The sequence below is a fragment of the Anguilla rostrata genome, chromosome 2, assembly GCF_018555375.3.
Source record: "Anguilla rostrata isolate EN2019 chromosome 2, ASM1855537v3, whole genome shotgun sequence".
Taxonomy (NCBI): Eukaryota; Metazoa; Chordata; class Actinopteri; order Anguilliformes; family Anguillidae; genus Anguilla; species Anguilla rostrata.
The window spans coordinates 33,565,067-33,589,778 of record NC_057934.1 but is presented as its reverse complement, the minus strand read 5'-3'; the positions used below and the strand labels follow the sequence as shown (position 1 = coordinate 33,589,778).

The 24,712-nt window shown below is 52.4% G+C and overlaps 1 protein-coding gene across 1 annotated transcript in view; it reads left to right on the top strand.

The window, feature by feature from the left end:
• Positions 1 to 24,712, top strand: part of LOC135248550 (protein TANC2-like) — a 124,576-nt gene that overhangs the window by 40,461 nt on the left and 59,403 nt on the right. The window contains exon 4 of the mRNA XM_064323328.1: positions 15,987 to 16,103. Within this exon, the coding sequence (XP_064179398.1) occupies positions 15,987 to 16,103 (117 nt within the window). The remainder of the gene's footprint in view (positions 1 to 15,986; positions 16,104 to 24,712) is intronic.

The following is a 24,712-nucleotide window of genomic DNA, read 5'->3' as shown; positions in this document are numbered from 1 at the left end:
CCCCATGGCATTACATTACATTACAGGCATTTGGCAGACGCTCTTATCCAGAGCGACGCACAACAAAGTGTATAACCATAACCAGGAACAAGTGTGTTGAAAACCCCTAGAGAGAAGTACAGTCTGAAGTGCAGGAAACGACCACATAGTTCAACTCCCCCCCGTCCCCCCGTCCTGCCGCCAGCTTAGCGTCGGTCCGCCGCGCCGGCCTGATGGATTACGTCATAAAACGCCGGGTCGCCCCGCGCAACGCCTCCGCTCGTAATCGGCCCCGTAAAGCACGCAGACGCCGCTCGGGTGACGGCTTTTTAACGGCCGCTGGATGTGTCTGCTGTTCCAGCCGCGCCTCCAGCGGTCAGCGGGTATGCGCCTGTATTTATAGGCACAGGAACGTTTCCATGGCGTCGCCACGTACGTTACATTACATTACATTTAGCAGACGCTCTTATCCAGAGCGACTCACACAACTTTTTACATAGCATTTTTACATTGTATCCATTTATACAGCTGGATATATTCTGAAGCGATTCAGGTTAAGTGCCTTGCTCAAGGGCACAACGGCAGTGTCCTACCCAGGAATCGATCCTATGACCTTTCGGTTACAAGGCCCGGTTCCTCACCCGCTGTGCCACACTGCCGCCAGTTTATTATGTGAGATCCCGTTCGCGGGCCTCTGACCAAGGTAGTAGCATGGCTTTCCCTGCGTCTTACTTCTGCACAGAACAACCCCGCAGAGAGGAGCGGGGTTTTCTGTTCTCACGTCAAACGCTTCTGTTGAATATGAATACCGTGGCCCTTATCGCCGTGGGGGTGTTACAGCGAGGGCAGTCTGCACCGTTTCTGCTGTTCTGTTCCCTTCGGCCCGCTCGTCAAAACAGACTTCCTGTCAGCATGGCGGCAGGATGAGGACGCAGCTTTAGCACTGCGGAGGCCGGCCGCCCTGATGCTCCGCCCTCGAGCCGTGATTGACAGCGGAGTATGGTTTGCGGATGGGTGGGTTGGGGGTGGGCGGGGTCAGGAGCGACAGGGGGAGCCCCAGAGAGGAGCGGAGGTATGCCTGGCAGCCGGCGCGGGTCAGAGGTCAGAGGTCGGAGCGGCGCCGTGCCGTGGGCGGGGCCAGCGGTGCGATTGACTGGAGCGGAGCGGAGAGGAGCGGCCCGAAGGAGGCCGTGAACACGCACGCGCTCAGTGGAGCCGGGTGCGGCCGCGTTCGGCTCCGAAGCCGCGTTTCAGCCGAGCGAGGCGCTTGTCGGACGGCTCTGTTTCTCGCGTCTCCAGCCGGAGCGCGCGTCCAGATTTCTCGCCCGCCGCGTTGTGTCGACGCCCACGCCGCCGCGCCGACCTGCGGCGGCCCCGGGCTGTTACCGCTGAGGCCGGAGCGGGAGGAGGAGGAGGAGGAGGAGGAGGAGGGAGATGTGGAGATGCGAAAGGCTGCGTCTGGCCCCTGCCCACGAGCATCTGCACCTCTGCAGCTGAGTCATGCGCTGGAGGTCCTGCAGGGACGCTGTACACGCACAGCCGGCTGCATTCACAACCTTGCCTGCAGCCTGTGTGTTAGCCCCAGCCAATGGGGAGGGGGCACCCTGTCATCCCCGCCTGCAGCCTGTGTGTTAGCCCCAGCCAATGGGGAGGGGGCACCCTGTCATCCCCGCCTGCAGCCTGTGTGTTAGCCCCAGCCAATGGGGAGGGGGCACCCTGTCATCCCCGCCTGCAGCCTGTGTGTTAGCCCCAGCCAATGGGGAGGGGGCACCCTGTCATCCCCGCCTGCAGCCTGTGTGTTAGCCCCAGCCAATGGGGAGGGGGGGCACCCTGCCGTCAACCAGGTGTTCTGGGTTCTTTTCACACGGCTGATCCAGATCAATTTAACCACCCCTGACTGACTAGTTTAAAGCTACCTTAACCTTAAAAAATACATTCATCCTCCTTTTCAGTCTTCATAATAGGAATCCTGCTTCCGTTGTGCTGAGGGATGTGCAAAAGCCTTTGGGAAAGGTCGTATGCAAAGGTGAACGCAGTGTGTGCCAAGTTGAAGTGAGGGAAGCAGAGGCAGGCTGCCATGCACACATGATTCATTTTCTCCGTCGCCGTTATTGGATTTCGATGGCGGCAACCTCGGGCAGTGGTTGGGTTGAGTTTAAAAAAGCCTAGGGTGGGTGTTTGACTTTGTTGTGGTCTGTGCAGAATTTGGCTTGGCTGTGATCGTTGAGCCAAACAAACAGCTCTGGCGCTGGATTGTCGGCCTAGCTGGTTGGCTGCCTCTTGTACTATACAGTGGATAAGCCTCATACGTCCAGCTCTATCTCTGTCATATTGAGTGTCTACAATCGAGACTATACAATAGATATGACCCAAAATTTTATTTTTCTATCGAGTACACTTGCTTATTAGGCTATTATTTAGTCTGCCTCAGGTTAGGCTGTGAAGTTCTTAAAAATGCATTAAATAAGGTGCAGCGTTAATGCGTTCTCACACAAGTTTGGTTGCGCAAGTTGGTATGTTCGTTTGATTGCTCAAATTTAACTTCTGCTTGCCCTAATATATGTTCGCTATAACATAAAGTGCATTAAAAAACACAAGGCCTCCGTAGTAACATTTTTACTTACTAATGTTATCTTGTACCGACTAGCTAGCCAGCTAAATTAACATCATTTTTAAAATAGGGCAAGTAGCCTACTAGTGTTTTATTAACATTAGCGCAGTTAATGGGGTGAGTCAGAGCACACTGATGATAGCTGTTAATGAATTTGTGTAAGATGTGAAAATAAACAGTATTAATAAGGTTGCCTGCCCTATGTGCCCATTAACAATGCATTATTGGTTTAGCCTCACCCTCAAAAATGTACGCTGTCTCCAGCTGGTCATTGCTGTGTGTTTTGTAGATCTTTGATACCGTACTTTCTGTTGGTCAACAGTCTGTTGTACTCGTGTTCCAAATGTTTGATTGGTCAGTGGTCTCAATAACCAACAAGACCTAAATTTTGTTTCTTTTCCTGTGCTACGTTAGCAGTGCCAAATGGAGATTTGAAAGAAGTGAATTGTGAAGTAGCGCTGAATCTTCCTTCATTCACCTGATGTGCAAGCAGCCGAGAAGGTTTACCTGCCCCAGGCAAGCGGGCGGGTCTTGTTTTTGAACCCTGGCCTGAAATAAAAGCGCATTTCACTACGTAGAACCCATGATCCTTTTTAACTCAATGACGGTCACGTGGGTATTTCCTGTTTCCGCAACACAGACTAGAGTTACGGCGGCCCAATCCTCACAAGGCTGTAAATAGGTCCCGGGCATACCGCGCTAGCCCACGCTAATTGAATTGTGCCATTGTGCTGCTGTCGTCTTCCCCCAGAGTCCCCCATTTTGGGCCCGCGGTGACCGAGCGTCTCCAAGGCTTTCGCGTGAGCATATGGCAAATTGTCACACCGCGGCTTCAGTCTAGCGGTGAAATGTAGACGAGCACAAAGTCGCACCGGCGGCGTGCGCGCAGCAAGCGAGCCTGTGTGTATGGAAACGCAACAGCACACTTAAGTGCTCTTCTCTTAGGTACAGTGATACAGGTGATGGAAACGGGTCCCCGGCGTGACGCCGTTAATCACCTGTATATCTCGAGTCTTGCTCGGTGGTACGTGCCCAGGTGATTATCTTGGCTAATTAGGTTTTTGTAGTTTTTTTTTTTTTTTTGTAGTTTTTTTTTTTTGTAGTGCGTTCATGCGAAGGTGTGCGTGTGTCCAGTCGAACACAAGCGGGCTCCTGAGGATTAGCAGGTGGGGGAGAAGGGCTGTGTTTACCCCTGCCGTCGGGAACACAAAGGGAGGACGAGGGCCTGCTGTTTCCACTCTCCCACGTTGCCATGACAACCGGGGCCTGCTGCCACGTCTGTGGCTACTATTGTTACGTGCCAGCATATATCCCTCTGCACACTTCTCAACTCGTGTTCCGCACCCTCCACACGTCCAGCTCTATACCCTCCCTATTTTATACTCTATACCCCCCTGCTCTATACCGTCCCTATTTTATACTCTATACCCCCCTGCTCTATACCGTCCATATTTTATACTCCAAACACCCTCTGCTCTATACCATCCATATTTTAGACTCTATAACCCCCTGTTCTGTACCCGTTATACTGTATACCCCTCCCCCTGCGTTATACCCACCCTGTTTTATACTCTATACCCCTCCGCTCTATACCCTCCACATTTTATACTCTATTCCCCTTCCCCTGTTCTACACCCTCGCTATTTTATACTCTGTACCCCTCTGCTCTATACCCTCACTATTTTATACTTTGTACCCCTCCCCCTGCTTTATACCCTCCCTATGTTGTCTTCTATACCCCCCTTACTGCTCTTTACCCTCTCTGTCTTTCTATGGTGAGCAACAGCAGCAGTGTGCTTTCATTTCCTGTCTGTTTCCCGCGCCTATGCCGTTTTTTTGTTGATGCCAGAATGGAAGCAGGCTGTAATTAACGGTCTTTGAAACCCCCTTGGAAACCATTTCATGCGCTTGAAAGCCGTTTTTTAATGCTTCAAGACCGCAAACCACGCAGTGGCGTCACGGTTTCTGGTTTCCGGGAGGTAGTAAATAAATTCAGCGGGAAGAGGAGCGCGCGGAAGCCGTCTCAGATTAAGCAGGGAGTTGAAATAACGAGCCGGCTCGCGAAAAAAGCGGGGAACACATCTGCTGGGAGGCGAATGCGGGCGAGCCGGCGGCTCTCTCTCTCTCTCTCTCTGGAGCTCCAGCGGCTCACGGCCTCCGTCGTACGCAGGCTGCTCGCAGTCTTAACAATGGCCAAACTGTTTGCAGCGCCGCAGCTGTCGGGATCCAGCGTAATCCGCCCGTTTGTTTGCCATTAGCGCCGGTCTGCGGCGTTTCTCTCCGCCAGCTGCGTCTCCGGTCCGTGTGGAGCGGTGCCGTAGCTGATGGTCAGTCCCGCGCGCGCAGAGCGAGCACGACGCAATCAACCGGTCGATTCGCCCGCTGCGCGCAGGCGCACCGCTGTCACCCGTCCTTCGTCGTAGCTTTCCGCTTGCCTTTTTTCGTTTCTACTGGAGGGGAGGGTCCTGTGTTTCATGGGACAGAAGGGTAGCTGTGACAGGGAATTCCACCTCATGGGAGAAGGTGTTTCATGGAGGGACCGGTTGCTGTGACAGGGCATTCCACCTGCTATGACAGGGCATTCTACCTCATGGGAGAAGGTGTTTCATGGAGGGACTGGTTGCTATGACAGGGCATTCCACCTGCTATGACAGGGAATTCCACCTGCTGTGACAGGGCATTCCACCTGCTGTGACAGGGCATTCCACCTCATGGGAGAAGGTGTTTCATGGAGGGACTGGTTACTGTGACAGGGCATTCCACCTCATGGGAGAAGGTGTTTCATGGAGGGACTGGTTGCTGTGACAGGGCATTCCACCTGCTATGACAGGGCATTCCACCTCATGGGAGAAGGTGTTTCATGGAGGGACTGGTTGCTGTGACAGGGCATTCCACCTGCTATGACAGGGAATTCCACCTCATGGGAGAAGGTGTTTCATGGAGGGACTGGTTGCTGTGACAGGGCATTCCACCTGCTGTGACAGGGCATTCCACCTCATGGGAGAAGGTGTTTCATGGAGGGACTGGTTGCTGTGACAGGGCATTCCACCTCTATGAGGGCATACCTCAGTGGGAGGTGTTTCAGAGGAACTGGTTCTGTGACAGGCAATCAACCTGCTATGACAGATTCACTCTGTGCAATGGTGTTTTGAGATTCATGAAGGCATTCCACAGTTTACAGGCATTCCACCTCAGGGGAGAAGGTTCATGAGGAATGTTCGTGACAAGGCATCACCTGCTATGACAGGGCATTCCACCTCATGGGAGAAGGTGTTTCATGGAGGGACTGGTTGCTGTGACAGGGCATTCCACCTGCTATGACAGGGCATTCCACCTCATGGGAGAAGGTGTTTCATGGAGGGACTGGTTGCTGTGACAGGGCATTCCACCTGCTATGACAGGGCATTCCACCTCATGGGAGAAGGTGTTTCATGGAGGGACTGGTTGCTGTGACAGGGCATTCCACCTGCTGTGACAGGGCATTCCACCTCATGGGAGAAGGTGTTTCATGGAGGGACTGGTTGCTATGACAGGGCATTCCACCTCATGGGAGAAGTGGGAGTCGTTAAAATCTGTAGAAACAGGCAGAGAAGTCAAGACACAACTTCCACAATTTCTCTTGTGCAATTTGGAATGTACCCTTTTGATGATTCATAATGACGTGATCAAGCAGTTTAACAAATAACCTCAAATGGCACAAGGCAAGAAGTGAATAGTCAGAAATGAAAAAGAATCTTTTACTCAGAGAAAGTTCATAAAAGTTCATAAAAGACTACTATATTTGGCTAAATAAACGGGTGAAGAAATTCTTTTCCATTTTCCAACAAGAAAAGTAAAATTAAGCTAGTTTGGAACAAATTGGACAGAAAGGTCAGGCAGAAGCAACTCACAAATGCAGCACATCTGTGGGACTTTCTACATCAATGTTGGCTGTGAACATTCAGAACCATACACTACACACCTGACATCCAACATCTCATCCAAAATTATGGGCATTGATATGGAGTTGGTCCACCGTTTGCTACTGTAACAATCTCCACTCTTCTGGGAAGGATTTCCAGTAGATTTTGGAACATGGCTGCGGGGATTAGTTTTTATTCAGTCAGAAGAACATTAGTGAGGCCCGGGCACTGATTGGGCGATTAGGCCTGGCTCGCAGTTGGCTTTCTAATTGATCCCAAAGGTGATGGATGGGGTGGAAGTCAGGGCTCTGTGCAGGCCAGTCAGGTTCTTCCACATCGTTCTTTACAAAACTATTTCTACATGGACCTCGCTGTGTGCCTGGGGGCATTGCCATGCTGAAACAGGAAAGGACCATCCCAGACTGTTGGGGAAGCGCAGAATTGTCTAGAATGTGATTGTATGCTGTAGCGTTAGGATTTTCCTTCACTGGAACTAAGGGGCCTAGCCCAATCAATGAAAAACTGCCCCAGACCAAGGGGTGTCCAGATACTTGTGGTCATGTAGTGTATGTCTGCTCTTACAGAACAATTGTCATGAATATGTCCAGCAATTATTGCTGCAAAAGGTGGCTATTTTGATAAATGTAAGATTTTAATATTTTTTTCAAAAACGAACGGTGATGAAATGTCCGTTGATAAAAGGTCCGTGAGATCCAAGATGCAAACCGATGCCGTTCACGTCACACGTATGTCGGCTGAGCAATGTCATGTACATTTTCAATCTTTCCAAGTGCTTCGGGATGCTATTTACGAGAATAAATAAATCACAGCCAACATTTTCATCACCAAGTTGCCTCAGGAACCTTTATGGAATAAATGATTCTTTTTCAGCTCGCGGTGTTCCGGATCGGGTCAGAATAAATGTTATATTTAAGTGCCGCGCGCAGAATGGCCAAAAGGTGATTGTTTTGCCCCGTTTCTTTCTGCCTTTCTCCCTGCTTTTTTCATGCTTAGCCTAAATTTAAATTGCATTGCTCGATTACTGCTCAGATTTGAGTAATGGTTTTGACGTACAGCAGGGATGTGCAAAGGCGTTGTCTCGTCCTTGGTCCAAAAGTCACGCCCAACATGGCCTCTAAACTTTTGAACGATGATGCACGCTTTCAACTTCCATTCAGCACATTTAATAGGAGTCAGGGCTGTACTTGAAAAATGCATTTGAATGCCGTGTCTTAAGCACAGTATATCACAGAATACAGTTTCTGAATTGCACAGGGCATACTTGACTAGGCCCAAGTTTGGCGCGTTTATTGTGCGTGACTCTGTGAGCCACCACCGTTTTGGTAACCAGACATGCCGTCCCAACGCAAAAGGGCTTCGCGTAGCACTCAGTCATTCATGTCTCCTTTGACACACATGAAGTGTGGATCGCTGATACGTACAAAATGGCGGGGCCCCCTGACCATGCCGTAGACGCAGGGAACCCAGGGAATCTGAAGGGGATGGGGACTGCGGTTCTGTCCATCACAGATCGGTGAATATGTGGACCGAGCAGAAGTTTCGTCTCAGTTAATATCCTGCCTTGGCTAACCCTGCGCTAATGTATTTATATTTCTTTGAAGGTGGATGATGACGGATCCGCACGCATTATCCCGAGCTTACCTTTCATTATCGGTTTCCTGATCCAAACACGAGCTTGTGGAAAGGATCTTCATTTCCCGATTCCTCATAATAAGCGCTGCCACCAAATGAAAGGCGGTTTAATATTATCACTAAATTAATTATGTGTATTATAATTATTTGTATATTCTATATATACACGCAGTGACACAAGGCTTGTTGTTTTGGCTCTGTACTCCATCACGTCGTGTTTAAAATGAAACGGTGAATATGAGGTTAAAGTCGGCTTCAATTTGTGGGTGTTTGCGTCCGTATCAGGTGATCCGTGTAGGAAACGCAGCACTTTGTTTCAGTGGGGGTGGGCCCTTTGTTGCAGTTGTCAGGAGAAGAGAAATAAGTTGTTTGATTACCAGTTAATTGTATCTCCCCGTTTCTATTTCTGCTCTGCGTAGCTGCGCATGCATGTGTGTTCGTAAGCTCATTAGCCGAGCGGTTCTGCTCACTGCCATCCGTCAGGCTGTCAGCCCGACTGAGAAAGCGGCACTGGTGACGCGCTACCACCCCCCCCCCCCCATCGGCGAAGCCGCTTCGCCCCTTTCACGCTGGTGCCCCGTTTGCCCTGGCACCACCGCACACTGTCTCCAGGGCTGAGGGTGCCCTGAGGAGGAGAGAGGGTGTGGCCGAGGGGGAGGGGTGCTTTATTCAGAAATGTGCCCTTCCTGAGGGGGAGAGAGGGCGTGGCCGAGGGGGAGGGGTGCTTTATTCAGAAATGTGCCCTTCCTGAGGAGGAGAGAGGGCGTGGCCAAGGGAGAGGGGTGCTTTATTCAGAAATGTGCCCTTCCTGAGGAGGAGAGAGGGCGCGGCCAAGGGGGAGGGGTGCTTTATTCAGAAATGTGCCCTTCCTGAGGAGGAGAGAGGGCGCGGCCAAGGGGGAGGGGTGCTTTATTCAGAAATGTGCCCTTCCTGAGGAGGAGAGAGGGTGTGGCCAAGGGAGAGGGGTGTGTGGCTAAAGGACTCTCCTATAACACCAAGCGGAGGCCTTTTCTTATGCTTTGGAATGACAGCAGCCGACTTTTAACAGAGGCCCGTATCCTGCTGCCTCGATTCCAGTCATTACATTACATCACAGGCATTTAGCAGACGCTCTTATCCAGAGCGACTTACACAACTTTTACATAGCATTTTACATTGTATCCATTTATACAGCTGGATATATACTGAAGCAATTCCGGTTAAGTGCCTTGCTCAAGGGTACAACGGCAGTGTCCTTACCCGGGATTCGAACCTGCGACCTTTCGGTTACAAGCCCAGTTCCTCACCCGCTGTGCCACACTGCCGTCCGTCCTAACGTAACCCCCGAAGCGGAACGCCGGAACACCGCCCGAGAAGGCAGCCGGAGCAGGTCGTGCCGGTGGGGGGTGAGGCGGGACTCGGCCGTCACCGGCGGCGGCGCGTTTGACATTCGGCGCGCAGCGGCCCCGGGCTCGTCCCCTCCCTCCCCGCGGTCTCCGCTCCGAATCCCGAGGCGTCTGGAACCCCGCCCTCTCTTTCTGTCGCTACGGTAACGGGGCCGAAAAAGGGGACCGGGAGATCTCGACAGCGCTGTCCTTTCCCCTGGCTCAATACTGTTACCCCCCCCTCCCCCCCTCGTACTTCCGGAAATCATGGACACGTGCATCCGTTCTCCATTTAACTGGAATTCTGCCGTGCGAGTTAGCGGGTTGCGATGGCCGTGCCCTTCTGCTCGTACCTTCTGGGGCGGCGAAGGTCTGTAGAAATGCGCTGCGGGAACGCTGAACTGCCAGAGGAGCCCGGAAGAGAATTTGGAGGCTAGCGTCTCGCTAACAAGCCAGAAAAACTCCTGGGGCTCGCCTTCCCGCTCAGGCGGCCGCCTGTAATCTTTTTAAGTGCACGGTACAAAAAGAAAAGAAAGAAGAAAAAAAAACGAGCGGTCAAGGGCAGCCGAGCGTTGAGGCAGGAAGAGCGGGTCAGGCGGTGCGACCGTTTCTCCGGAGGGACGCGGAATCCGTCCTGCTGTTGCACAGTCTGTCTCGGCGAAGGCCGTAACCTTTCCCGTCACATCGCTGGAGCGTGCCGGAAACCCGGGCCGGGGCTCGGATCCAAGCACACCCGCTGACCCCCTCTAATTTGTCTCATAATGAAGCCCTGGGGGGGGAGGGGGGGGGGATATAACTGTACTGCTGTAATGTCATTACTGTTCGAGCTCAATGACATCAAGGTCTCGTTCACACATGGCACCACAGCCATCAAATGCTTAGGCCTGTTCTCTGCGTATCTTTAGGTCACCTATTGTGAATATGGTTATTTTTTAACAATTTTTTTTATTTATTCACAAAATCTATGCAAGGAGGAGAAGTTCGGACGTTAAGGGGTGTGTAGTCATTGTTTTTGGCCAGATATTACCGCAGACATAGCAACACACACGGGCCTGTCCACATAACAATCTTTCTATGAGGACGCCAGCAGTGCACCGCTCTGGAATTATAACCCTTGTCTCTGGTCAGGTCCCTTAACACTCCTGTGTTCGTGACGCCGGGTGGCTGTCAGATAGTTCTGTGCCGTGCCCGTCCGAAGCCGTGGCTCGACCTGGACCACGCGCCCGTCCAGCCCCGACCCCCGCCGGGGTGCCCTTGTTTCGCGCAGCACTCCAGCTGTCCGGGGGCAGATGTGGAAAAATGGCAAACAGAAGCATGGGGCGTACTCGTCTTAAAGGGCCAGCACCCTTTCTCGCTGTCTGAGCAACATTCGATGGACGGAGCGAGGTAAAGAACAGACTTGTCTTTCACGCCAGCTGTCTTGTCACGCGGACACAGGATGTGGATCCGGGCCCGTGGTGTCAGACTGAACGGCTGGCAGCCCCCGTTAGCTGCTGCCAGCCAGCGGGAAAAACACACCCCCCCCCCCTCCCCTGCAGCCCCAGAGTCTCTGGGATTCGAGCTACTGCATTGCAGGCATGGGGACTATGCTGCTGCTGCTGCTGATCAGGGCTTCAGCCTCCATTCCCCTTTTCACTCTGCTCATAAGTCTGAACCGCTCACAGAGCGAACCGCAGCTCAACCGAACCCTCTGGCTCTTCTCAACCAAACCCTGTGATTCTCCTCAACCGAACCCTGTGATTCTCCTCAACCGAACCCTGTGATTCTCCTCAACCGAACCCAGCAACTCTCCTCAAACAACCCTGCAACTCTCCTTAACTAAACCCCTCGACTTCTCTCAACCGAACCCTGTGACTCTCCTTAACTAAACCCCTCGACTTCTCTCAACCAAACCCTGAGACTCTCCTCAACCAAACCCTGAGACTCTCCTTAACTAAACCCCTCGACTTCTCTCAACCAAACCCTGAGACTCTCCTCAACCAAACCCTGAGACTCTCCTTAACTAAACCCCTCGACTTCTCTCAACCGAACCCTGTGACTCTCCTTAACTAAACCCCTCGACTTCTCTCAACCAAACCCTGAGACTCTCCTCAACCAAACCCTGCAACTCTCCTTAACTAAACCCCTCGACTTCTCTCAACCAAACCCTGAGACTCTCCTCAACCAAACCCTGAGACTCTCCTTAACTAAACCCCTCGACTTCTCTCAACCAAACCCTGAGACTCTCCTTAACTAAACCCCTCGACTTCTCTCAACCAAACCCTGAGACTCTCCTTAACTAAACCCCTCGACTTCTCTCAACCAAACCCTGAGACTCTCCTCAACCAAACCCTGAGACTCTCCTCAACCGAACCCTCCGGCTCTTCTCAACCAAACCCTGAGACTCTCCTTAACTAAACCCCTCGACTTCTCTCAACCAAACCCTGAGACTCTCCTCAACCGAACCCAGCGACTCTCCTCAAACAAACCCAGCAGTTCCCCTCAGTCACATGCCCATGGATAGGGGAAAATGGAGCGTGAGTGTTTCCCAAGATATGTAGCGAGGCCGTTTACACTCAATGATTGCGATCCCGAGATCCCTCGGCAGATAGAAACGATGGTTTGCAGGAAACGGAGAAGCAGAGGGGAGCTTGTAGGTAATTGGATGAAGCCTTCAGAGATACAATCTCTGCGGCGGGGTCCTCCGCGGCTAAGCGCAGCCCGCTTCCAGCTGTCTGGGAGCGAGCGAGCGAGCGAGCTCCGCGCGGCACCTGCTCTCCCTAACACCTGTCTGTGCCGCTCGAGGCTTTCCAGGGCCGTGAGTGCTGAGCCCGATTAGGCCAAGCTGGGGAATGTCCGAGACACGCACGCATTTGACCCAGAGCCTGCTCTAGCGGTCAGGGGTGTATTTACAGGAGCGTCACAGAACAGAGCTTCAGCAAAAAATAACACCAGCCTTATTGAGTGGCGCAGAGTGATGATGTCGTACGGGTGTCGGAGATCAGAGGTGGAGCTGGAGCACGAGTGCATTTATTAACCCCTCCAGCAACCGCAGAAATAGTGACTTTTTTTTTGCCTGAGACTCGAGTAGCATCGGCTCTCTGAATAAGGGGAGGGCCGTATAATTTGACAGGGCCGCCGCATCTCCTGTCTGTGGACATCTGTCGCCTGCGAGGTGCAGCCGGTGAGTGGCCTCTGATGTCGCACGTCGTGCTTAAAATTATCCCAGAGCCTTTCGTCGTTTGTCGACAGGCTATTATGGATGCTCAGATGCCGCTCTGTTCCTGCAGTACGTCTCTGTGTGTTTCAGTGAACCTGCCCGACAAGGAGTACGCAAAATTTCTACCAAAAGGGGGGGGGGAGGGGGGGTGTGGGCGGAGCGCCAAAAGCAGGACCCCTAACCCTAACCCCGGGCCTGCTTGTTTTCTCAGCCGCGCCTCTCAGTGATACACGCAGCAGTCCTAAAAAGAACTGGGCTTAAATAGTCTACATTTAAAAAGAATCTCTGCTGTGAGGATGGTAATATTACCCCTAAGCCAACCCGCTGCAAATATACATAAAACGGTGATTCCCGAAGCACATTACGTCGGATAATAAATGGTGGATAATCCTGTGATTTATTTACGCGTTTGCATAACTCTGTGAGCGAGGTGGCTGCAGCCCTGCGCTCAAAACACGGCGTCGCTCGGAGCGATGCTATTGGTGGAGAACGCTCCTGCGGCCCGGGCTGCGACGGCATCCCAGCTTTGCGCGTCTGCGTCCCGCCAACATTCGGGGGGGGGGGGTGTCTCTCTGTCCAGCTTTGCTGCTAGAAGCACCGGTCCGCTTGCCTGGGCAATCTGTTCTTTGTGAAGGAACCGACGGAAGCGTCCGGAAAGAAGGCGTCGACGCTCAGGCCCACGGTCCCGTCCGTGGGTGTCCACGGAGCACCGAGCATTTACACGGCTTGGTACTGTCTGGCCCAAGGACGGCAGTTTGGTATAATGGGTAAGGAGCTAGTCTTGTAACCTGAAGGTTATAGGTTCGATTCCTGGGTAGGACACTTCCGTTGTACCCTTGAGCATTGTACTTAACCTGCATAACTTCAGTATATATCCAGCTGTATAAGTGGATGCAATGTAAATGCTTTGTAAGAGTTGTGTAAGTCCCTCCGGATAAGATTGTCTGCTAAATGCCTGTAATGTACTGTCTGTGTTTACTGGGATAAGGCTTGCCATGGTATTATAACACGGGGTTTTCAGCTCTGCTTTGCCAAAATGCCCCGAGCAGTGAGGCAATTCAGTCGAGGCTTCACCAAGAGACTTTTCCTAAAAAGACATTTTACAGAAGGTTTTCTGTTACGTAATGCATGTAGTGGAAAGACTGGGGACTGTCCTTTGCTAATGTAGGCTACTGCAGATGTGTCTGTCTGAATTTGTGATCTCTTACAGAAATCCTTGCTTATAACGGTAAGCAGCTTGACTATCAATGGCCCTGCGCTTGTGGGCATATGTGTGTGTGTGTACGCGTGTGTGTGTGTGCGCATGTTGTGTGTGTGTGTGTGTGTGTGTGTGTGTTTACGTGTGTGTGTGTGCGTGTACATTGCTGAGAGTAATGGGGAGCTGTCCCACCTCTGTGGGTGTGGGTAGCAGCCTGACCTTCCGTGCTCTGTCCATTCTAACCTGTTCTGTGACGGTCAGATGCTGTCGCAGAACTTTGAGCTTTACGGACTGCAGAGGAGCAGCGAGCTCTGGTCCCCCCTGCAGAGGAGCAGCGAGCTCTGGTCCCCCCTGCAGAGGAGCAGCGAGCTCTGGTCCCCCCTGCAGAGGAGCAGCGAGCTCTGGTCCCCCCTGCAGGGGAGCAGCGAGCTCTGGTCCCCCCTGCAGAGGAGCAGCGAGCTCTGGTCCCCCCTGCAGAGGAGCAGCGAGCTCTGGTCCCCCCTGCAGAGGAGCAGCGAGCTCTGGTCCCCCCTGCAGAGGAGCAGCGAGCTCTGGTCCCCCCTGCAGAGGAGCAGCGAGCTCTGGTCCCCCCTGCAGAGGAGCAGCGAGCTCTGGTCCCCCCTGCAGGGGAGCAGCGAGCTCTGGTCCCCCTGCAGAGGAGCAGCGAGCTCTGGTCCCCCCTGCAGAGGAGCAGCGAGCTCTGGTCCCCCCCTGCAGAGGAGCAGCGAGCTCTGGTCCCCCCCTGCAGAGGAGCAGCGAGCTCTGGTCCCCCCCTGCAGAGGAGCAGCGAGCTCTGGTCCCCCCTGCAGAGGAGCAGCGAGCTCTGGTCCCCCTGCAGAGGAGCAGCGAGCTCTGGTCCCCCCCTGCAGAGGAGCAGCGAGCTCTGGTCCCCCCTGCAGAGGAGCAGCGAGCTCTGGTCCCCCCTGCAGAGGAGCAGCGAGCTCTGGTCCCCCCCTGCAGGGGAGCAGCGAACTCTGGTCCCCCCTGCAGAGGAGCAGCGAGCTCTGGTCCCCCCTGCAGGGGAGCAGCGAGCTCTGGTCCCCCCTGCAGAGGTGCAGCGAGCTCTGGTCCCCCCTGCAGAGGAGCAGCGAGCTCTGGTCCCCCCTGCAGGGCCGCTCCCCAACACTTTGCCTCACGGTCCTCGAGTGCATTCCGTTCTGTCTGCTGTTCATTTGCATTGTGGAACAACAGCGTGCGCTAGTTTTCACAAGCTAGCCAGATGGCTAGTTACATGGCTACCTCACTTGTTATAAAATGTGCTTGCCTTATTTGGCCGTTTGCTATAAAAGAAGCGGACAGTGGCTAACGATGGTTTGCTCATATGATGAACTATTCGCTAGCTAATCAGGATCAGAATTTCGGTCGGTGTGGTTGATTCATGAATCTGTCGCAGGAGGAGAGCCGTGCGCACCGCAGCATGTTCGCTGTGTGAAACGGCCCCTTGGCGTAGGCCTCATTTACCGCGTGTGTGTGTTGGCTGCGGTCTCCGCGGCTCATCCTGGAGCAGCGCTGAAATGAGGGCGGGCTTGCTGCACGTGTGAAGATGTCGTAGTGTTTACCTTCGGTCGCGGCGCTGGAGACGTCCCGGCCCGCGCCGCCTCTGGCTCCGGACGGCAGGCGAGCGCGGGGGTCAGAGAGCCGCGACCCCGGCCCTGCGGTAACCCCCGCCTCGTGCCAGCAGCGGCGTAACCCGAACCCCCCCCCCAAGCCGCCCCTGACGCACCGCGGATAAGCATTTCCATCTGTGCCTCGCTCCAGCCCTGGCTCATGACCCCCTCTCTCTCTCCCCCTTCTCTTCTCTTCATACCTCTCTCTCTGTCTCTGTCTCTCTCTCTCTCTGTCTCTGTCTCTCTCTCTCTCTCTCTCTCTCTCTCTCTCTCTCTCTCTCTCTCTCTCTCTCTCTCTCTGTCTCTGTCTCTCTCTCTCTGTCTCTCTCTCTCTCTCTCTCTCTCTCTCTCTCTCTCTGTCTCTGTCTCTGTCTCTGTCTCTGTCTCTCTCTCTCTCTCTGTCTCTGTCTCTGTCTCTCGCTCGCTTTGTCTCCCTGTCTGTGCGTGTGTGTATGTGTGTTCTCTGCTCCCAGCCCCCCTGCGGAAAGCAAAGTTTGTGGAGAGCCCTCGCATTCCAGAATCAGAGCTTGGCTCCCCAACACACACCTCCTCCCCTGCCAAGAATCCCACCCTGGAAACATACTGTCCTGGTAAGCCTACCCTCTTGTTGTGTTAGGACTTGATACCCCTTTTCTGTGTTTTTTCTTTTCTATTTGTTTTTTTGTGTGTGTCTTGTTTAATTGTTCCTGCTGTTGCTTTTCTTTTTACATGTCTTGACGTGTGTGTGCGTGTGGGTTTGTGTGTGTGAATGCGTGTGGGTGTGTGTGTTTATGTGTGTGTGTGTGTGTATATGTGTGCGTGTGTGTTTGTGTGTGTGTGCGTGTGTAAGTGTGCGTGTGCGTGTGTGTGTGTTTATGTGCGTGTGTGTGCTTTTGTGTGTGTGTGTGTGTTTATGTGTGTGTGTGCGTAAGTGGTGTGTGTGTTTATGTGTGTGTTTTTGTGTGCGTGTCTGTGGTGTTTTCTGCTTTCTGCAGCATCTTTCTCAAACACTGAGCAATGCTGAGGTCACTGGATGAGTTCAGTGGTTTCTTGCTCTCCCTCCCTCTCCCCCCTCTCTCTCTCTCTCTCTCTCTCTCTCGCTCCCTTGTTCTCTGTCCTCCCCTGTGGCTTTTGGATTCAAAACTCTTCTCAGACTTCTTTTGGTTTGTGTGGAAGTCACAGCCAGCGGTTCTCCTAAAATCCTTGCGGAACATACACCACCCGCCCCCCCCCCCCCCCCCCCCACTCGCCCACTACCCGCCCACCGCTCCCTCCCCGTCGTCACGGAAAGCAGGAAAAAAGCAGACGCGGTTCAGTCTGGGACAGAAGGCAGCAGCAGCAGCGGCGCTGGCTCCAGCGGAGTCTTTTCGGACTCGGCAGCGCTTGTTCCTCTCCGGAGCGCCCGTCCCGCTCTCTCCCGCGCCCGCTCCCTCTCCGGCCTCATGGACCGGGCTCTGGGCCGCGGGGAGGAGGGGGAGCTCGGCCCCGGCGCGGCCGCCAGGGTCCTCCGCGCCTTCTCCTTCCTCAAGCAGCTGGTGGACTTCTGCACCTCCGCGTGCGTCGCAAGTACGTCTCCGCTACGCTACGTTACCGCCGCGCCGCTGCCGAGGAGCTTGGGGGGTGGGGGGGGGGGGGGGGCACGCAGCAGGTGAGGGAGGTGTGGTAGCCACCTGCGGTACACCCAGAGTGAATCAGTCTCTAACTCAGTCTGCGGTTACGACCTGCTGTCGGCCCGTCGGTACCTCTTCATCGCGGGCGCGGGCGCTGCGATCTCTCCCGCCCATTTGAGGGCGCAGGTTTGACGGCAGAGGTGTAACTTATCCTGAATAAAGCAGCGGAACGGGCTCGTCTGAGGGAAGGACCGTTAAAATTCATAGGGGGATTTCTCCTCCGCCCAGCGGGGGTGTCGGGGCTATGCAGAAAAGGGGAAATACCAGGCTCCCCCCCCCCTCTAATTAGTAGCTTATGGGGAAAATAAAGAGTCATTGTTCGCTAAAATTTAGGAGACAATAGGCATCCCTTTGGTGTTTTTTTTGTTGTCTGAGCTGGCGTCCCGAGTGTGAGGCGAGGTGCGTCGCCGTCGTTCTTCCTGCCGTTCGCGCGGCTGAGTTCAGCCTCAGCGAAACGCTCCGGCGTCCCCCGGCTGGCCCCCGCTGAGGGAGCGTCGCTCAGCGCCGCCGCGGGACTCCTCCTCCTCGTACCAACAGGACCGGCTTCTTCCTCCCTCCGGTTTCCCCTCCGGCCGCCCCGCTCCCTTTCGACCGCTCCCGTCCGCGTCGCGCGCCCGTGGGGCACGGGGGGCGGGGGTGGGGGGGGGGCTCTGAGCCGCGAGCGGTTTTTTTACGGGAGGGTACGGCGGCGGCGGTGGCGGAATCTGATAGAGAGGCTCCGGAGCGGAACCGCCGAGTCAGCGCGTTCGCAGAGAGAGAGAGAGAGCGAGGGCGAGCGGGGGGAAGGCGGCCCGGCCCTAACCGCACACTCCGGCCGGGATCCGCGCGGAGATGAAGGTCCGGTGCCGAGTCCTCCTTGAGAGCCTGCCTCTCTGCTTCCGCTCCTTCACACAGCTTGTGTTTTTCCCATACTGACGTTTCCACACCAGCTCTACCTCGCCCCTCCAACTTGAGCGTTTGGAAGAAACTTCCTCACCACTGCTTCTGGTAGATCTGTTCTCTTAGTGTTTTTTTTTTTTGTTCACTCTTGCTAAATTTCACGTTGTATCTGCAGAGCGTGAGCCTTTCTTGCGGTGTTAGCCCGGTCCCGGGCTTCACCGTGACGTCGCGACGCGCTACTTCTGCAGGAACACCGCTCTCTTCGAGGCTTGGCTGTTTTCGCTCAATTACTGTTTCCGACGCTCGTGCTTCTCTTCGTCCGCTCACGTTTGAAAGCATCGCCTCATTGCCAGCGGTCTGTAGCGCTTAACCCGCCGCGGAAGGAAACTGCCGGAGGTCTGTAGCGCTTAGCCCGCCGCGGAAGGAAACTGCCGGAGGTCTGTAGCGCTTAGCCCGCCGCGGAAGGAAACTGCCGGAGGTCTGTAGCGCTTAGCCCGCCGCGGAAGGAAACTGCCGGAGGTCTGTAGCGCTTAGCCCGCCGCGGAAGGAAACTGCCGGAGGTCGGAGAGCTTTTTCGGCTTGCCGGTGCCGCCCGTGAAGTTTCGCTCGGCCTTGGGCGCTCGCATCTCCGGCGCGTCCAACCTCCGAAAAGCACAAGAGACGGTGGCATGAGAGCCGCGGTCCGAGCGGTAGCGCTATAGAGCGCGGCGGCATGAAGACGTCGCCTCGAGAACTCGACTCTCCGGCCCGGGCCTTTAAAGCGTCCGGCTCTTCATTATTTATACCCCGAGATTTCAGATTTTATTTTCTCCAAGCTTGGGGGGTGGGGGGGGGGGGGGGGCGGAGTTGAAGGATTTATTTCTTCTCGTTCGTTTATTGTGTCTTTCTGTGGCCGAGAGGACCTTCTGTCTGCCGTGTTGTTAATGAGGTGCCAGCAGTGGAACGGCACTCTCCAGCTCCCTTGTCTGTAAGTTACGTTGAATATTCCCTGCGTTCATTCCTACTTCCCGGGCCTGTGTTTACCTCAGATTGAGTTGCCCACCCGGGTTATTCTCATATGAGTAGGAGAGCCAGGATAACACCTCACTTGTACAAAACAGAGGGGAGCTCCACCAGTCACCCGTGACAACCAGCAGAACAATAGCAACAGTGATTTTGTTTCCTGGGTACATGTAGGAATTGCCAAACTAGGCAGAGAGTATCCACTAATCACCTTTGGCATTGTTCTGTAGGTTGTTACCAACGTACTTTGTGATTGGTGGAGCTGCTCTCACAGCTGCTGATTATTCCTGGTGTCCGCCATCATCGCAAAGTCCATTTCTGACACTAGCGGCACTCACAAAGGCGTTGGAGAAAGGGAGGGAGGAGAGAGACAGAGAGAATGAGACAGCAGGAGAGAGTGAGAGAGAGAGAGCGTGAGAGAGAGAGAGAGAGAGCGAGAGAGAGGTGTGTACTTTCACTCAGAGGCCTCACACCTCTCTGTTTTGATAGCAGACATTGTTTTCCTGTATCACGGAAGGGTCCCGTGGGGACACGTAACCCTCGGAGGTGCGAGTTTGACATTGGATCTGAGGAGACCGACCCCTCCGTATCATAACCTGCAGACAGGGCTTTATAACCTGCAGACATGGCTTTATAACCTGCAGACAGGGCTTTATAACCTGCAGACAGGGCTTTATAACCTGCAGACATGGCTTTATAACCTGCAGACAGGGCTTTATAACCTGCAGACAGGGCTTTATAACCTGCAGACAGGGCTTTATAACCTGCAGACAGGGCTTTATAACCTGCAGACAAGGCTTTATAACCTGCAGACAGGGCTTCATAACCTGCAGACAGGGCTTCATAACCTGCAGACAGGGCTTTATAACCTGCAGACAGGGCTTTATAACCTGCAGACTGGGCTTTATAACCTGCAGACTGGGCTTTATAACCTGCAGACAGGGCTTTATAACCTGCACACAGGGCTTTATAACCTGCAGACTGGGCTTTATAACCTGCAGACAATGCTTTATAACCTGCAGACAGGGCTTTATAACCTTCAGACAGGGCTTCATAACCTGCAGACAGGGCTTTATGACCTGCAGACAAGGCTTTATAACCTGCAGACAGGGCTTTATAACCTGCAGACAGGGCTTTATAACCTGCAGACAATGCTTTATAACCTGCAGACAGGGCTTTATAACCTGCAGACAGGGCTTTATAACCTGCACACAGGGCTTTATAACCTGCAGACATGGCTTTATAACCTGCAGACAGGGCTTTATAACCTGCACACAGGGCTTTATAACCTGCAGACAGGGCTTCATAACCTGCAGACAGGGCTTTATAACCTGCAGACAGGGCTTTATAACCTGCAGACAGGGCTTTATAACCTGCAGACAGGGCTTTATAACCTGCAGACAGGGCTTTATAACCTGCAGACAGGGCTTTATAACCTGCAGACAATGCTTTATAACCTGCAGACAGGGCTTTATAACCTGCAGACAGGGCTTTATAACCTGCAGACCAGGCTTCATAACCTGCAGACAGGGCTTTATAACCTACAGACAGGGCTTTATAACCTGCAGACAGGGCTTTATAACCTGCACACAGGGCTTTATAACCTGCAGACAGGGCTTCATAACCTGCAGACTGGGCTTTATAACCTGCAGACAGGGCTTTATAACCTGCAGACAGCTTTATAACCTGCAGACAGGGCTTTATAACCTGCAGACAGCTTTATAACCTGCAGACAGGGCTTTATAACCTGCAGACTGGGCTTCATAACCTGCAGACAGGGCTTTATAACCTGCACACAGGGCTTCATAACCTGCAGACAGGGCTTTATAACCTACAGACAGGGCTTTATAACCTGCAGACAGGGCTTTATGACCTGCAGACATGGCTTCATAACCTGCAGACAGGGCTTCATAACCTGCACACAGGGCTTCATAACCTGCAGACAGGGCTTTATAACCTTCAGACAGGGCTTCATAACCTGCAGACAGGGCTTCATAACCTGCAGACAAGGCTTTATAACCTGCAGACAGGGCTTTATAACCTACAGACTGGGCTTCATAACCTGCAGACAGGACTTTATAACCTGCAGACAGGGCTTCTTAACCTGCAGACAGGGCTTCATAACCTACAGACTGGGCTTCATAACATGCAGACAAGGCTTTATAACCTGCAGACAGGGCTTCATAACCAGCAGACAGGGCTTCATAACCTGCAGACAGGGCTTCATAACCTACAGACAAGGCTCTATAACCTGCAGACAGGGCTTTATAACCTGCACACAGGGCTTCATAACCTGCAGACAGGGCTTTATAACCTACAGACAGGGCTTTATAACCTGCAGACAGGGCTTTATGACCTGCAGACATGGCTTCATAACCTGCAGACAGGGCTTCATAACCTGCACACAGGGCTTCATAACCTGCAGACAGGGCTTTATAACCTTCAGACAGGGCTTCATAACCTGCAGACAGGGCTTCATAACCTGCAGACAAGGCTTTATAACCTGCAGACAGGGCTTTATAACCTGCAGACTGGGCTTCATAACCTGCAGACAGGACTTTATAACCTGCAGACAGGGCTTCTTAACCTGCAGACAGGGCTTCATAACCTACAGACTGGGCTTCATAACATGCAGACAAGGCTTTATAACCTGCAGACAGGGCTTCATAACCTGCAGACAGGGCTTCATAACCTGCAGACAGGGCTTCATAACCTACAGACAAGGCTCTATAACCTACAGACAGGGCTTTATAACCTACAGACAGGGCTTCATAACCTGCAGACAGGGCTTTATAACCTGCAGACAGGGCTTTATAACCTGCAGACAGGGCTTCATAACCTGCAGACAGGGCTTTATAACCTGCAGACAGGGCTTTATAACCTGCAGACAGGGCTTCATAACCTGCAGACAGGTGTCTGAAGATGGAGATGCATATAAGTTTCAGTACATGAAATGGTATCAGGATTTGGGCGTTGGGCCACTGATGGTTTAATTAGCACTGGTTTGTTAATGCTGAGGGCCTGTTTTCCTGCAGGAACAGATTGCCCTGCAGGAACCACAAAAGGTTATTGAGACGTTTCCAAAAGAAACAAAAAAAAGTTACGCGTGCGTCACCCCGCGTGGCCCAAATACGACCCAGACCCAGACCGCGTCGGTGCGCTTCACACGAGCGAACTTCAACCCAGATGTGCTGCACGTGAGCTCAGAGTGCTTATTTGTTTTGGAGGGGTGTGGATCGTACCGAAGCAGAGCCTCACTGTAGGAATGCACGTGGTGGAGGACCGCTTGTTGCAAAGGACAGTGGAAAATCCAGGGCTGGTGATTTCCCGGTTGTGTTTGTGAGCTCTGAATGTTTTCGCTGTTTCAGCATGTTAGTATTCCGCGGTGCCAGCTGTCCTGCTGAAATGCGTCTGGTCTGTGCATTATGCGTCATTAGAATAATGGCTCCACTTTATATCTTAGACACGCAGAAACTTTTTCTACTTTGGATTGCTCGCACTGTAATGTGCAGCCATAACTAGTTAACGTGTTCAAATAATTTATTCCCTTAAAATTGCGTTCCTCGTAAGTTTGTCTGATAAGGGAACATTTTCTTTTGCCTCGTCCTTTCCAGGTGCGAGCGGATGGCTTTTCCGAGCGTCGTAAGTCCGTCGGACAATTTATATTTCTGAATCGGCCGCGCCGTTAAATCGAAGGTGACTCCTGCACGTTAAGAGCAGCGCTTGTGGTTTTTCACTCGTTCGAAAAAAAAATGGAAATGGATGGCATCGCTCAAATGCAGAAAAATTCTAGTCAGGCAGAAAGCCAAGCGTCAGGCAAAATTTGCTTTGGACTTACAGCGTACACAACTGCAGACATATCCGTACACCGTATCGTCTGTTTGCTTGTTTGTTGTGCTGCATAATGTTTTTTCTGGATCTGTGAAACCGATATGAAATGTTAGCTTATAAAAGTGAATAATTTTTGGGGAAAACGCACGTGAAAATATTATTCTAGATATCGTGACAGGTTTTGGTTAAAATATCCCCGTTTAATGGAAATTCTGTGCAGTGCACTCTTGCATCTCATGCACAGGTGATTGTCTGCATCCCATTCTTTGGGAATTCAGTAGAAACACATTGTTCAACATTTCTGTTTTTTATTGTTCAGTAAAAGAATCCCATGTCAATAGTAAACTTGCTTAGTTAAAGTTCAACCATAAACTAAATTGTTGATTTTTTTCTATTGGTAGGTTTTGTGGTTATGTCTGCTTCTGATATGGTAAAAGGTTTATGTTTATAAACTTAATATGACTCGGTAAATTCAGCCTGTGCAAATAATTCCCACAATTTCCCTTGTATTCCTGTTAAATCTCATACAGTCCCGTTCATTTCTGTGAAAAGTTTCCCCCCCTGAATATTCCTGTAATTTTGCAACCCTATCTGTGAATAATACCTCCCTGTTTGTTTGAATGGATTTGGGGACTGACTCCACCTACTTTCACATAGCCTATCAGCAGCCTATGACCTGTCTGGTATATGTATGGGGGTGGCTACATTTTAGAAAGTTTTTGCCTGATGAAGATCCAGCTGGGATTGAAATGTGTGATGTAGTTGTAAAATAGAGTTTCAGTACTGTATGTGGGCTCTACTCTTTGTCATTTCTGATTCCTGTAGCCCTACACCTATGGTGATGTGCGGATAGCTATATATAACTTATTTACTCAGCACACAGTTGAGAAACTATCATTTAATTAGATAGTTTGTGGCACTCGCGGGTTTTTGGGATTTAAGGTCATTCAGATTTCAAAACAGACAGAAACATTAAAATAAATGTTATGCACTCATACTTTTTTTCTTTCTGGAACATTTTGTATACGAAGTACAAATCCTAACCTCTCAATGTGCAAATAAAGCGATTGGCAGGTTAGGTGTGGGGGGGAGGTCAAGCGGACGGCATTACAGGGACACGGCATGGATAACTGTCAGAGGATTTGATTGGCCGGCTGTGATTACCCGCTCTGTATTGGTCTGTCGGTCTGCTCACCCTGCGCGAATGGAAGGCTTGACTGACGCAGGGTCTGAAACCAGCGCCCGACCGCCCGCCCAAACGCGGGGAGATTATGTCCGCTTGATGATTACTGGCTGTCGCAGGAGGCTGGTGTGATTGGAGATGTAGGTCTAGTTTTTTTTGGTAGCCCAGCTTTCATTCAGTAAAGAAAAGACAAAAATTGCGATTACTATTGTTTGTTCATTTAGTCGCATTCTGAATTTTTTCATTTGTGTTAAAATAGAGATTTTTAAAAAATGTTTTGCAAAGCATGCTTGTTCGATTCAGCCATTTTTATTTTCATATTGTGCAAAGAAGATTAGCGTCTGGTAATTTCATTTCAGTTTTCATCCACCAGCTACAGTGGGCGGTTAACAAAAAAAGTTCGTTTCTGACCCTGCTGATGCCCCCTTTCCCACCAGTGAGCAGCACCCCCCCTCTCGCCCTCCCCCCTCCCATTGTCCCCGGTTTGGGGCAGGTCTGCGGACGGCCCGGGGTGAGGCAGATGCGCCCGCTCGGGAGCACGTTCCTCGCCGTGCCGATAGTTGCCATGACAACCATCTGTCTTCCTGTTTCTCCGCACGGGAATCTGTTGCAGAAAGGAAGGGAGGGGGAGGACGAGGGCTTCTGCCGTTTTTTC